Consider the following 12,529-nt stretch of genomic DNA (forward strand, 5'->3'; position numbering starts at 1 on the left):
TCTTTCCTTGTTCTTCATTTTACAGCTTCTGCGATCCCAGATAACGGAAGGAGATCCTGCCTAAAGCTTAAGGTCTTTGTGCGACCAGCAAGTAAGTTCTTCAGATTAAGTTTTGAGGGTGGCTTTCTAGTGCATGCTTTACTGTGTGGTCTGGTAAACAGCAGTAAATCTTTTTTTAGCTGTTAAATCTTGTATCTGTTCTTACATACAAAGTTTGTGTTACGATTTTCATCGTATTTCTTATTGTTTTTCATAAAGCTTTAGTTACATCGCAGTTGCTAACTTGTTTCTAGAAATGGGTACAGATAGGAGAGTGTACTGGCATTTGGACAAGTGCCACAGACTTTAAATATGAATATGCTTAATTATATGTAGTAAATAGAGAGAAAAAAAAAGAGAGGAAACAAGGAAAGTGGGGAGTTTAAGGGTGTCTCACTAACATATTTGGCTGTTATCTTTATTTTTGTTATAGACAGCTGTATGAAAACTATAGGTGTTCATGATCGTGTTTTCGATGTTAACGACAAAGTAGAAAATTCATTAGAACCAGCAGGTTAGTATGCTTAGAGAATCTCTTTTAACAAATGCGTGTATCCCTCTGGTGCTTCAGTAGTTTTTTCCTCTTCTCTCTGCATGCTTTGCATGGTACAACTGCTCTGCTTTTGCACATTTCCAGCAGTGCTAATGCACTGTATGATATATTTCCTGCATCCTTGTCTAATCAGGGGAAGAAAAATGTTGCTTATTTGCTTTTTGGGTGACATGGTTTAATGTAATATGGTGTGTGCCAGTGTAAAATTTCACCAGTATCCTGAAGTCACTGGCCCATCCAAGCCAAACACCCAGCATGTTGGCAAAACACTCTATTTACTAACTGGGTCCAAAGTTTACAAATAAAAGTCAATGGGCACACCTCATTTATTATATATGGTTTCAAAAGACCTTCCGAAAAACAGAAGCACTGCTTGTTTAATGCTGGTGCATGACACAAGCATGCAACTAACTGAGTTAGTGTTTATATAGAAATTAGTCCTTTAAAATTATATATATTTGTGTGTATACATGCTTAGGCAAAGTATCATTTTTACATATGTGTACATACACACACACATGCACATACACTGATATATATATATGTGTGTGTGTGTGTGTGTGTATGTGTGTGTGTATGTATAAAAATTTCTCTCCTGTTTTTATTGAAGCAAACTTAAATTTGGGGGGGTCTTCTCTGTTTTGGTTTTTTTTTTTGCAAAACACTGCTTTAAGAATAAGGATGCTTGCTATGATGAAACCCCTTATCTGCCCAGGGCAAAGTTATATTAATCTCCAACATCAGTCAAGCTGACATGTCTCTGTGTAGAAAGTGCATGTGTGTTGTTTGAGTGGCTCAAGTTTATGATAGATAGAGGCATGTTTAATTCTAGGTATATGTGTAATCCCAACAACATAAATGAGATGGCTCATGACATTAAAATTAGGTGGATATGTAGAAGTATTGGTAGTAGTGGTGTACCTGTTTGTTTTATATATACCTACACAGTGCTCACACATTGTTTATTAAAGCCTCAATAATTAAAATACACAGTTAAACAAACAGATTATACCAGAAAATATTGCACATATGCCATTTACTACATACCCTGAAGAACAATTACCAAGATTTTTTTCTCTTCTGCTGTTTGAAAGGAGACTTCCTCTTTATGTATGTAGCAATGTACTAATTTTTTGTTCTCTGTTATGTGCAGTTCCTTTAATTAAAATTCATTATTTATGCAGAAGAATAAATAAGATTTTCACAAATTATCCAATTTGAATGATATGCCTATGGATAAACAATAGGGTTTATTGTTTTTCTTTGAAATAATTTTCAAGACTCTCCTAAAATTTTGGGGTTTGAGAATCAAAGATGTTTTCTAAGCAAACCTAAATGCAAGGACAGTGCATTTACATTAGATACATTTATACATTTGATAACAACATTCTTGTACAGAAGACATAAGGATGTTCTTTCACTGTCTCTGTGTTACCTACGAATCTAAAAACTCAATGCACTTTTTTACATTTTGTGATTTGGTAAACATGGTCTAATTAATGTGTATTTCTCTCGTTACTGGCTTGCAAAAGAGATCATCTGAGTAATAAATGCCTGATTTTAGTAAACTTGCTGAATATTTATTTTTTTTAGCAGTGCTGCTCACTTCCCATTGAATGGCTATAACTAGCTAGCATCATCACAAAAGCACATCATTAGAAAGCAGCAGGCAAACCAAGGAACCAAAATCAAACAAAGAGCATCCTGCAGTCTGAGATGAAATACTGTTTATGTTACCAGGAGGAAATAATAGCTTTAATGAGAAGGTTTGGTACCAAAAAACTCCCACTGCTGACATCAGTGTGTGTTTGCATTATTAATTGGTGGATCTTGTTGCATGTGTTCTGTGTAATGTACTAATTTGCATGTCTCTGGCGAACATCCTCTGCTTCTGTGCTCTCATCTGACCTGCCATTGTCTTCTTCCACAGTAGACAGAAGAATTGGAAGGCAGGAGGGTCATGTTCAGCAGATTACTTACTGTCGTCTTTCTTTTAAAAATCACCATTTGTATGATTTTTGAACCCTTGTAATTTCACTGGTTTTGTTCAGAAATTGGTAGGAAGCTGATCTGTAATGGTCACACTTATTTCATAAGTAATTGGCTCTATTGCTGTCCTCCCCTTCTGTTTCTCCTTAATAATAAAAATAAAAAGCCCCTAAACAAAAATTGCAGCTGTGCATATCTGAAAGTTATACCTGAAGGGCATGTGATATGAGGCCGTGTGATCTGAAAAATTTATGGCTGTCAAAATAATTTTTTCTATTTACTGGTGGCATTTCCAGTCTTTAGCAGTGACCTTCTGGATTTTACTCAGGAGTTTTTCCTGTTCATTACTTGTCTTTAGTGTTTAAAATGAAGCAAAACCTTTTTCCCAAGCCTTAAAGAAAGTGCAGTTATACCTCTGCACCTCCAAGGAAAATTGTATATGTAGACTAATGTTCATAACCACAGATGAATTGTGTCTTCTAATAGACAAGTGCAGAAACCTTGCAACAGCACTGACAGAAAACCCAGATGATTTCTCAAAAGGAATCCCTTAATGTTACATGGAAATCAATTCTTCTGTGAAGAACGGCTTTATAAAAATGGCATCATAGAAGATCTCCATATTTTTCATTTAAGCAAAGTAATGTTTTTAGCTTAGTACTTTGTTATTGAGTTTTTTAGCTGTAGCCAGTGTTCTATTTGTGGCAGTATCTGATAGTCACAGAGGATGAGGATTTATTAGTGCTTTACACTAGTTGTGGCCTGTTGTGTTTTAGTGCTGACTCACTGATATAATTAGGACAAAACTGTTGACATTCAGTGTTGCAAATTCAGACTTATTTGCCATTCTGTTGATGATGCAAGAGATAGAAGGTAATACACATAATTCTCTCTAGTTTTAGTTCACCAGCAGTGAGTAAATGTTTTCAAATTGGGAGGAGCTAACTTTAAATATATGAAAGAAGATAGAACTGACAGTTAGAACAGGGTTATTTTTTCTCTGTAAATTCCTAGAGTATATTTTAATTGGGAAGGAAGCGTTTGTGAAGCACTGTATTGTCATTGCAGTGTCATCAAAGTACAAGATTGTAACTCGGAACTGAAATGTGAAACAGCTTTTGGTATTGACAACCACTGGAATTGTCACTTTTCAGTAGCCAGCATTCACTGAAATTTTTAGATTCCTTTGGAAAAATTCTGGAGGAAGAATACTGGGGCCTTGCTCAATGTACCTGGGAGGGTCTCCTTGTCATACGTGGTGCAGAGCTGCAGCTAAAGTCATTCCAGCCAGTCTTTCCCACTGACATCAGAGAATCACAGAATGGGTAGGGCTGGAAGGGACCACCAGAGGTCACCTAGTCCAACCACTGTGCACAGGCATGTCCCCTAGAGTATGTTTTACTGAAGATTTTGTCCAGATGGCTTTTTAGTAGGAGAGTCACACCCTCTCTGGGCAATCTCTTCCAGTGCTCAGTCACCCACACAGTAAAGTTCTTCCTCCTATTCTGGTGGAACTTCCTGTGCATCAATTTCTGCCTATTGCCTTCTGTGCTATTGCTTGGCACCACAAAGTAGAGATGATGTCCCTTTCTTACAGACGTGAACTATTTACAGTTGATCAGTGCTTGCTTGTCATACTTTTGCCTTGAGGTGCACTGAAACCTGTTGATAAGCCTTATGTGATTATAGCATCAATTAGTGCTGAAAAAAGTACAGGTGATAAATTGCTAATTCAGTTTACCGTGCATCTTGCTGTGTAACTGAGCTGGGGCTGAAGAGCCTAGTAACCTAAATTATGCTAAGTGCTCTGTCTGCTGTTCTGCGGGTAGGAAAGGGTGGGAGCTTGTTAGTAGCTAAAGCCAAGTAATATGAAAGGCTCTATTCCAAAGTGGTCTCAGTGAGCCCAGTGTCCTTACTCCTGCTTCCCTTAGTCCTCTAGGTGGACTTGCACAGCTCTCACCCAGTGTAATCCTGACAGTGCAGTTTCTTGAGATAGGAGCTATGAGACAGAAACATCATAGATATGTTGATATCTCTTATAAATAGGGGAGCTTATTACACTTAATTTTGCTGGAAACTTAAAGGACTCTAAAAAACTTACGAATACATTTTGAGTCCACTTCACACTTCCCAAAAAGGTTTAGCTTATTTCTGTCAGAGCTAACTGTTTATGGCAAACCTCAGACAGACAGATTGCTTTTTTAAATAGCCAGATTAGGATATGGGGGATATGAAGGGCCGAATGTGGATATGGGGGATATGGGTGGCTTTGCAGAGAAAAATACCACTGCTGTAACAACACGGAAGCTGAATTTGACTTTACCGACCTTTTTTATGTTACAATCTATGGCTTTTAGGCTGATCTGTAGTTTATGAAAACTAAACAAAGCTTTATTATGTACCATAAATTTAATATTTGTTACTGTATTCTCTTCTGCCACTAATGCGTAAGCATGTTTTCCCAACTCATCTGGTTCTTTTTCTCATTAGTTTTACAGCACATATGTATTTCTCTATTTTGTGTACAATAAAAGGGAGTGAGATTTTCCAGATTGAGTGTGTATTCTATAAAATTGGTGATTGTCATGTGTTAGCCTTAAAAATTCTGTTTCAAGAAGGGGGGAATGATCTTAGATCTCCTGCACATCCCCAGGTGCAGTATACTTCAGTGGAAATTTTATGTGAGGAAGGGAATATATGCTTGGGCTTACAGGCTGGCATTTCAAATTCAGGAGCCTGAATCTGTAACTGAGTAAGGGGATTAACTGCGAAATTAATTCTGGGCATGTGCAACACTTGAAAATCAGGTGTTTTTATTTAGCTGCCTCCCAGCTGACATTGCTATCTAATGAGCCATCCAAAGCTAGAGCTACAGTCTTTTAGTGGAAGAGGAATCTTTCATTCCTCAATCCACTGAAATCAGGCTTACTTTCTGCTCCTCTGGTCTTCAATGGGAGTTTTTCGAGTAAGAAATGCAGGACTAGGCCCCAGGTTGATTACATGATGAGATATTACATGCTTGTGAATGTCAATGACAGCACAAGGTTCATTGCCCTATTTCATAAAGGCACTGAAATCTACTTATGGTTGTCGGTTCAGTGAGAGTTTATTAAGGATGCAAAATCTCATTGGAATGTGTGCTTTCTGTTGAACAGATGATACCGTACATGAGTCAGCCGAGCCATCCCGTGGTGAGAACGCGGCACAGACACCAAGGATACCCAGCTGGCTTTTGGCAACTCTGTTGTTCCTCCTGGCAATGCTTTTGATATTATAGCAGAGTATGCTCCAGCAACCTGTCGCAGAAAATATCAGGGTCTTGGAACATCAAAGATCCACCTAACTGCTCATCCCAGGAAAGGGACTTTATTGTTTTTGCAGATGTCAAATTGTTATTTTTCCCTTTTCTTCTCCCTTTTAGCCTGAACTCAGCAAAAATTTGAAGGGGATAACTAGCTTCAGCACCCACCCCTACCTACCCTGTGACTTTCTTAACCCCTCCATATAAATAAAAGGACTCCAAATGAAAATGCCAAACTATAATAGTGACACTAGTGATTCTTATTTTCCTCTGCATTCTCCTTTAAAAAGTCATCTCTGTTAGCTCACTGTGTCATCCGTATGTGGACTAGGAAGAATAGTGGCAGATATAGTCAGTGAGGGATAAGGAAAGTGAGTGAAAACCTGGGAGAGTCTTTCTCTGTGATACAATATTTATGCCTTCTCATTCAGCACTGTAGGATGATCATGCAAGGCATTGTGTCACCATGTCAGGACTGGAGGGGAAATATTAAGAGTAGACATAACACCCTTACCTCCAGGAGTTTCTAAATGAACTGGCTTCTGAAAGGGAAAGATGATGTTTCTTATAGGATTGTCTTGAAATGTCTTTGACAGTAAAATTTGTGCTTACAAGTAGAAATGCTGTCTTTGGTGAGAGGAAGAAGTTTGGTATTTAGGAATGTTAGCATATAGCAGGCAAGGTCAGATTTAGGAAACTTCACTGGGGGTGTGAGTGCCTCTGTTATTTCGTTTTAAGGGGATAATGCACACCGGATTATTTTATTTTAAAACAAATCAACCGTGGTGCTACAATTTTTTCTTGAAATGCAGAGGCACTTTTGAGAATAAAGTGACCTTCCCCAGCACTGACTTAGTAGCTGATAGCCTTGGATGCTGCTCTGGGTGTTAATACATGCTAAAAGAGGACATCGGTAGCCAGATGAAACATGTTTGGGACACAGGATCTTCAGTGTGTTCTTGATTTGTCTCTCCTGCAAGTTCCTCAGTCATGGGAATAAATCACATGTAGAAGAAGCCAGGGCACTCTAATAGCATTGTTTGGTGGGGGGAAAGAAAAGAAGTGTGGAATACGAATTCAAGTGTTGATTTTTGTCTTTTCACCTTCCAGCACAGTTTGAAGAGTAGAGGAAACATGTTTATCTACCGGAGATAAACTAGATGGGCTCCCAAAGACTTAACAAAATATTTTTTTAAAAATCCACTAGAATAGAAAATACATTATTTAGATATACTTTATGCTGAGAGTGAGTATATATGCTTGTCCTGTTCAAACATGTGAGAGAAGTGGTAACCCTTGATGCAATTAGCAAATGGGACTGTCTTGTTGATGGAATTAGGTATGACCTTGTTAAGGAATCTGAGCCTTGGCTAACACAAAACTTTAAAAAGTAGTTTGCCAGGAAGTGCAAGCCTTGGAGTGCTTTTTGGCTTGGCTACCATGGAATTTGGATGCTAAGCATAATCAGTGAAATTTCAGACCCAGACTGAAACAGAGCTTTTCTGACAAAAACTGTGGTAATTACATTAAATGTGAAACAAAACACGGAGTGCATTCAAGCAAAACAAGATTTTTCCATATTAATTATGAAGAAAAAGTCTGCCATAACAAAATTGAGTGATGCCATTAATGAACAGCACTTCGTAGGCTTTGTTTTTTGGTGGTTTTTTTTTTTTTTTTTTTAATGGCAAAAAGCTTTCCAGGAGTTGAAGCAGGAAAAATAAATTTGAGATGTAAAGGGAGGTTTTATGCATGCTGAGCTATGACCTGGGCTTGCCTGATATCGAACAATATTCATTAATGCAGGGCCTGTACTTACAGGAGGAAAGCAGGAAATTTGCTCTAGTATGAAGTACACAGGATAAAGATACACAGACCAAACAGTGAGGGAAGTCATCATCTCATTACAGGCTGTCTGGTACTTTGCTCTCTTTTGTATATGCTTGGTACACACACTAATACTTCCTGAATGTAGGAATTATAAAGCTTTGGATGAGGTGAGCTTATTCAAAATACACCTTATCAAATGGATTATTAACCAGAGTACAGATAATATTGCATGATGTGTAACCATATTAAAATGATTCATAGCAATTGCAGGCAGTCATACCAGCAGTGCCAGTTTAATGTAGGAACAGTGACTTCATTTGTCATCCTTTGTCTCTGAATGATGTTGGAGTTGAAGACATACATTTATCCACAAAGGATTGTCACTAGTGTTACTCCTGGTGAAACTCACCCCTTCATGTTTTCACAGAACCTTGCTGGGTAGGTGAGGGACAACACAAAATGATGTGACTGCACAGCAGATCCCAGTGCTGCCTGGCACGGCGTGGCTGGGAACAGCATACCAGACTCTGTCAGTTTGATACTTGATGGCATTAGGCAATCCCAGTCATACCATGATACATAAATGTTGGTGGGCTTTGTATTGCATTGCAAATCTCTAGATGCTTTAAATGCAGATGTTGCTGCAAATTGAGGAGATTTTTGCTTCCTTACCCTTCATCTGCCCCAGCTCAAGTCTGAGGTACTGATTTTCCCTCAGCCTAGGTGGGTTACTTATACCCATGACCTGCACTCCTGGCTGCCAAGTGCATTGCAATGTGAAGCAGGCAAAATAGGGATCAGTCAGTTTAGTGGATACTGTGTATCCTTCAGTAGACAAGGTAACATTTCGTGTTAGTTTAGAATATTGTTTTGTACTGTACTTACTTGGATGGCGAAGGAAAGACAAGTAAAACTTAAAGCTATGTTCTTTAAATTCTGTATTATTAGCAACCTCTGTTGTATATAGTGTTTGATAATAAAGTATTAATTTGATTCTTATGTCTTTTGTAAGTGAGAACAATAGACTTTCAGGATATTAAAATCACGTGTTGATTACAAGACAGAGCTTTGAAGCATCAAGTGTGATCATGGCTGGGAACTGAGAGACAAGTGGCCATGACACTGCAGCATACAGGACTCATCTTTGAAAATTGTTCATCTGTTGCAAGACTTCACAATGTCAAGACCTGGAACAACATGACTTTTGATGATCAGTGTTTTGTCCTCAGTGTTTAAAGGTCTGATGTTGGAGCCCTGTGGTTTATGTGTTAGTTTTTGTTCTTTTGTATCATGTTTGTTTCTAAAAAGGCTTTGGGGATATAACAACTTTTATGTTATTTGGTTTGTTTGTTTCTTTTTTATTTGTATTTTTTTTCTCCTGTTTTTCTTCTGGTTTTGTTCCCATGAGTAGTTTTTTCCAGAAAGGATCTTGCCAGTGTCATTTGCGATATGTGTATGTACTTGGTTCCAAAAGAACTAGAAACAAATTTGGGAAGTACTGAGAGTAGTTGAGTAGATTGTTTCCTTTCCTCTGTAACTGTGGAAGGAAAATGGTTGTATTTGTACCTGTTGATTCTCACCCCTAGCCCTCAAAACTGAACTTAATCCGTTGCCTTATGAGTGCAGTGGTTCAGTCACTTTCAGAGGCTTAGAGTGTTAACTCTTCCCCTCTTTTCATTACACTTGGATTTTGTAATCACCAGTTTTAATGTACAACCCTCTACACTTCTCTTCCCTCTTCCTGCCCTTCCTCCTCTCCCACCCTCCTCCTTTTTTAATTTGGAGCTGTGAATGGGCAGATCTGTTTCTGGTCTGGCATCACTGAGTTTTTCCCATGCATTCACCCTCGAGCTTCTCGGATGTGAGACAAATCTCCCTACAATAGGCTTGCTGCCATTGTCTGTACAGTTTAATAGATGCTGGCATGTTGGAGGTTACCCATGAGTCTGCGAAATCCGCTTACCATGCTTACTCTTGACACCCCATTGAAGACACTCATTGTGTATGCATCTGGGTATGAAAGTCCAGCTCAGTGTGGTCCTGTGCTTGTACTGCCCTGCTTTGCAGTTTCTTTGCACTTACTCATTGAGTGCTGTTTTTGAAATGCTTACATTATATAAACTTAAAGGAAAATGTTAAAAAAAAAAAGGCAACAAAATCCCTACCCCATAAGATCTGTATTTGTATATACACGTGTCCGTACAACTATACTTAAATAAAATTAAAGATTTTCATCATTTTAATTGGTTCTTTTAGACTACATTTTTGTTTAATTAACTGCATTTTTATTTTGTGGGCTATTTGTACCTAACTTACATTGAATCACAGAATGGTCACTGCTGGAAGGGACCTTCAAAGTTCTTCTAATCCAACTTCCCTGCAATAAGCAGGGACATCTTCCACTAAATCAGGTTGCTCAGAACCCCATCCAACCTGACCTTGAATGTTTCCAGGGAAAGAAGAGGAGTGAGAAGAATGAATGGGAAAGTGTGAAAAATGCAGTAGGCACAACTGACTAGAGCTGTAGCTACCAATGTCTTGGCCGATCTAAAGCCTGACTTCTCCGCTCTTCACCATTTTTAAATGTGTTCAAAGATCATCCAAATACTTAGGAGGGTAAGGAGCTATGTCAGCCCAAGTGCTGGAGCATTACATGGTCTTCATCATCATTTCTACTCTGCTCTAGGCCTCCCAAGCAATCTTGCTTCCTTCCCTGGGTAAAAGGTTTTTTGTATGGTGTAACTCTTACTTATTGAAGAGTAGAACCAGCCCCAGAGTTGGGCAGCTGCACTCAGTCCTCCTCTACCAAGATGCTCCTCAGACTGATGAAGAGATGGGGTTGGAAGTGGCTTTGAAGTATTAGCAGTATTTTTCCTTACTAAAGGGAGGAAAAAGGCTCAGAGCAGTGGGAGCCTCGTGGATGGGAGAATTTGAGCAAGGGTGCCTCCTGAAGGGAAGAGGAAGAAAAGTGGAAGGGAGAAACTGGCTGGCTTTCTCCTCCTTTCTTCCACCTCTGCCCCCAGAGGCTGATGATGTGCCTCTAAAAATGCACAGGACTGCTTTGGGTGACTTGTATTTATGTCTGAATAGTTGTCTTTGATAGTGCCTGCGCACTAGTCATATGACAGGTTAAACCTGAGAATTTAGGTCATAAAAAGTGGGGAGCAAATACCGAAACCTGTAATACATGCACTGTGCATTCAAAGCTGCTGTAATTGCACCATGTTAACATTAAACTCACAGAAAGCTTTTTATTATATTTAATTAGTTGACAGGGCAGCAAGTAGTAATTATAACTTAACTCTAACCTTCTTTACAAATGAGAAGTGACAGCTTCATGAGAACTGTGTGTATTTGATACAAAGAATTGTTGCACCAGACATTTTTCCTCTGAAGCTGTGATGTTACAACCAGGGCAGGATTATAAGTGACATATGTTCAGTATGTCTTAACATAATAGCCATGTCCAGAAAATATCCTGCAGTCTGACACACTTAATAGCCTTTGCTCAGAAGACACTCTGCTTTTGCTGAGAATGGTATTTGATTTCATTTTTCTGCATTAGTGTGCACAATGGGTCTTTGTACTCCCTCTTCTTCCCTTCTGAAGAATACTTCTGCTCACAGAGTACCTCTGAGGGCGTTCTTAGGAATATTCAGGCATGCATCAGACTGCTATGATATGGTTGTGTGCCAAAGTGGTTTTATTCATTTAAAACAAAGTTTTGATTTATATAGGTTAGAGATGTGGTAACCAACTGGGATGGTTGAATTTTTTACAGGCTTTAACAGCATAGGAGTGAAAAGCATCTCCTTCCTTATAACTTTTATTTTTGTTAGCATTTGCCTTTACTGGGAAGTTTAGTTTAAAACATGATTTAACTTTATACTGCAGGTGTATGTCTAGGAGTCCAGACCAAGACTCAGTCTTTCCTGTAAATGCTGTACAGACAGCTCTTGTACATGGCCATTTGTGTTTGCTTTCAGCATCATTTCCATTTGCTGCCACTAACTGAGCAAGCTGAAATACCACCAATTTAAATTTTTGTTAAAATTTTTGTTTAGACCCACATAGAAGCTTTTAAAGCGAAGTTTCTGTTAGATGTAAAAATAACCTTTAAGGAAAATTCATAAAGAAGCAATATTGCAAAAAATGTTGTGCTGAGGATTTTTTTTGTTGGTTCCCTCCTCCCTAGCTCTTAGCTGACTAGTACTGTCAGTCATATTTTATTTGGAGGAATTCAAACCGCAAGATAACTCTTGCAGCCACTAGCACATCTTGAAACACTCATTTTTCCTATGGTAGTCCTTCAAGCAAGTTCTCATGTCATTTGATTACACAAGGAGGAATATAAATATGAGAAACTGCAGGGTGGAAAGCTAGATGTGTATTTGGAGGGAAAGAAGAAGATTTTTCTGGTTTGCTCAGCACTTTATGAAAGCATACACTGCATTCAAGATCAAGAGTATAGAGTGATTTCCAGATGCCTATCTACCTTGTATCTCTGAAGTAAAGGAAGGTATACACAACTTCAAGTGCAACTTAGACACAGCCATCTCTCAGTTCTTAAGTTCAAAGTATGAAGCTCTATTTCGTGGGACGCACTTGCCCACTTAGCAATATGTACTTTCCAGTACTAATTTTTACATTTAACATTTAAACACACTTCCTTATCCACAGCCAAAGTGCTGTTGGCAATACTGAAGTTTTTGTCTGGGTGGTATTTGTAAAAGGAAAGGTCAAGTAAATTACTAGGATACGGTAGGTGTAAGTGTCCCTCTGATCCTTGTAGTGCTAAGAACCAGTTGTGCCTTCTG

The 12,529-nt window shown here is 38.6% G+C and overlaps 1 protein-coding gene across 6 annotated transcripts in view; it reads left to right on the forward strand.

Annotated features, from left to right (window-relative positions):
• The window catches only part of EFNA5 (ephrin A5), a 218,424-nt gene extending 208,475 nt beyond the window's left edge, over positions 1-9,949 (forward strand). For all 6 annotated transcript variants that reach the window (XM_032675812.1, XM_032675810.1, XM_032675811.1 and 3 more), the window contains 3 exons: positions 26-91; positions 473-553; positions 5,737-9,949. In XM_032675812.1, coding sequence (XP_032531703.1) covers positions 26-91; positions 473-553; positions 5,737-5,858 — 269 coding nt within the window. In that variant the 3' untranslated portion in view covers positions 5,859-9,949. The remainder of the gene's footprint in view (positions 1-25; positions 92-472; positions 554-5,736) is intronic.
• Positions 9,950-12,529: the final 2,580 nt, after the last annotated feature.

This window comes from Chiroxiphia lanceolata, chromosome Z (assembly GCF_009829145.1).
Source record: "Chiroxiphia lanceolata isolate bChiLan1 chromosome Z, bChiLan1.pri, whole genome shotgun sequence".
Lineage (NCBI taxonomy): Eukaryota > Metazoa > Chordata > Aves > Passeriformes > Pipridae > Chiroxiphia > Chiroxiphia lanceolata.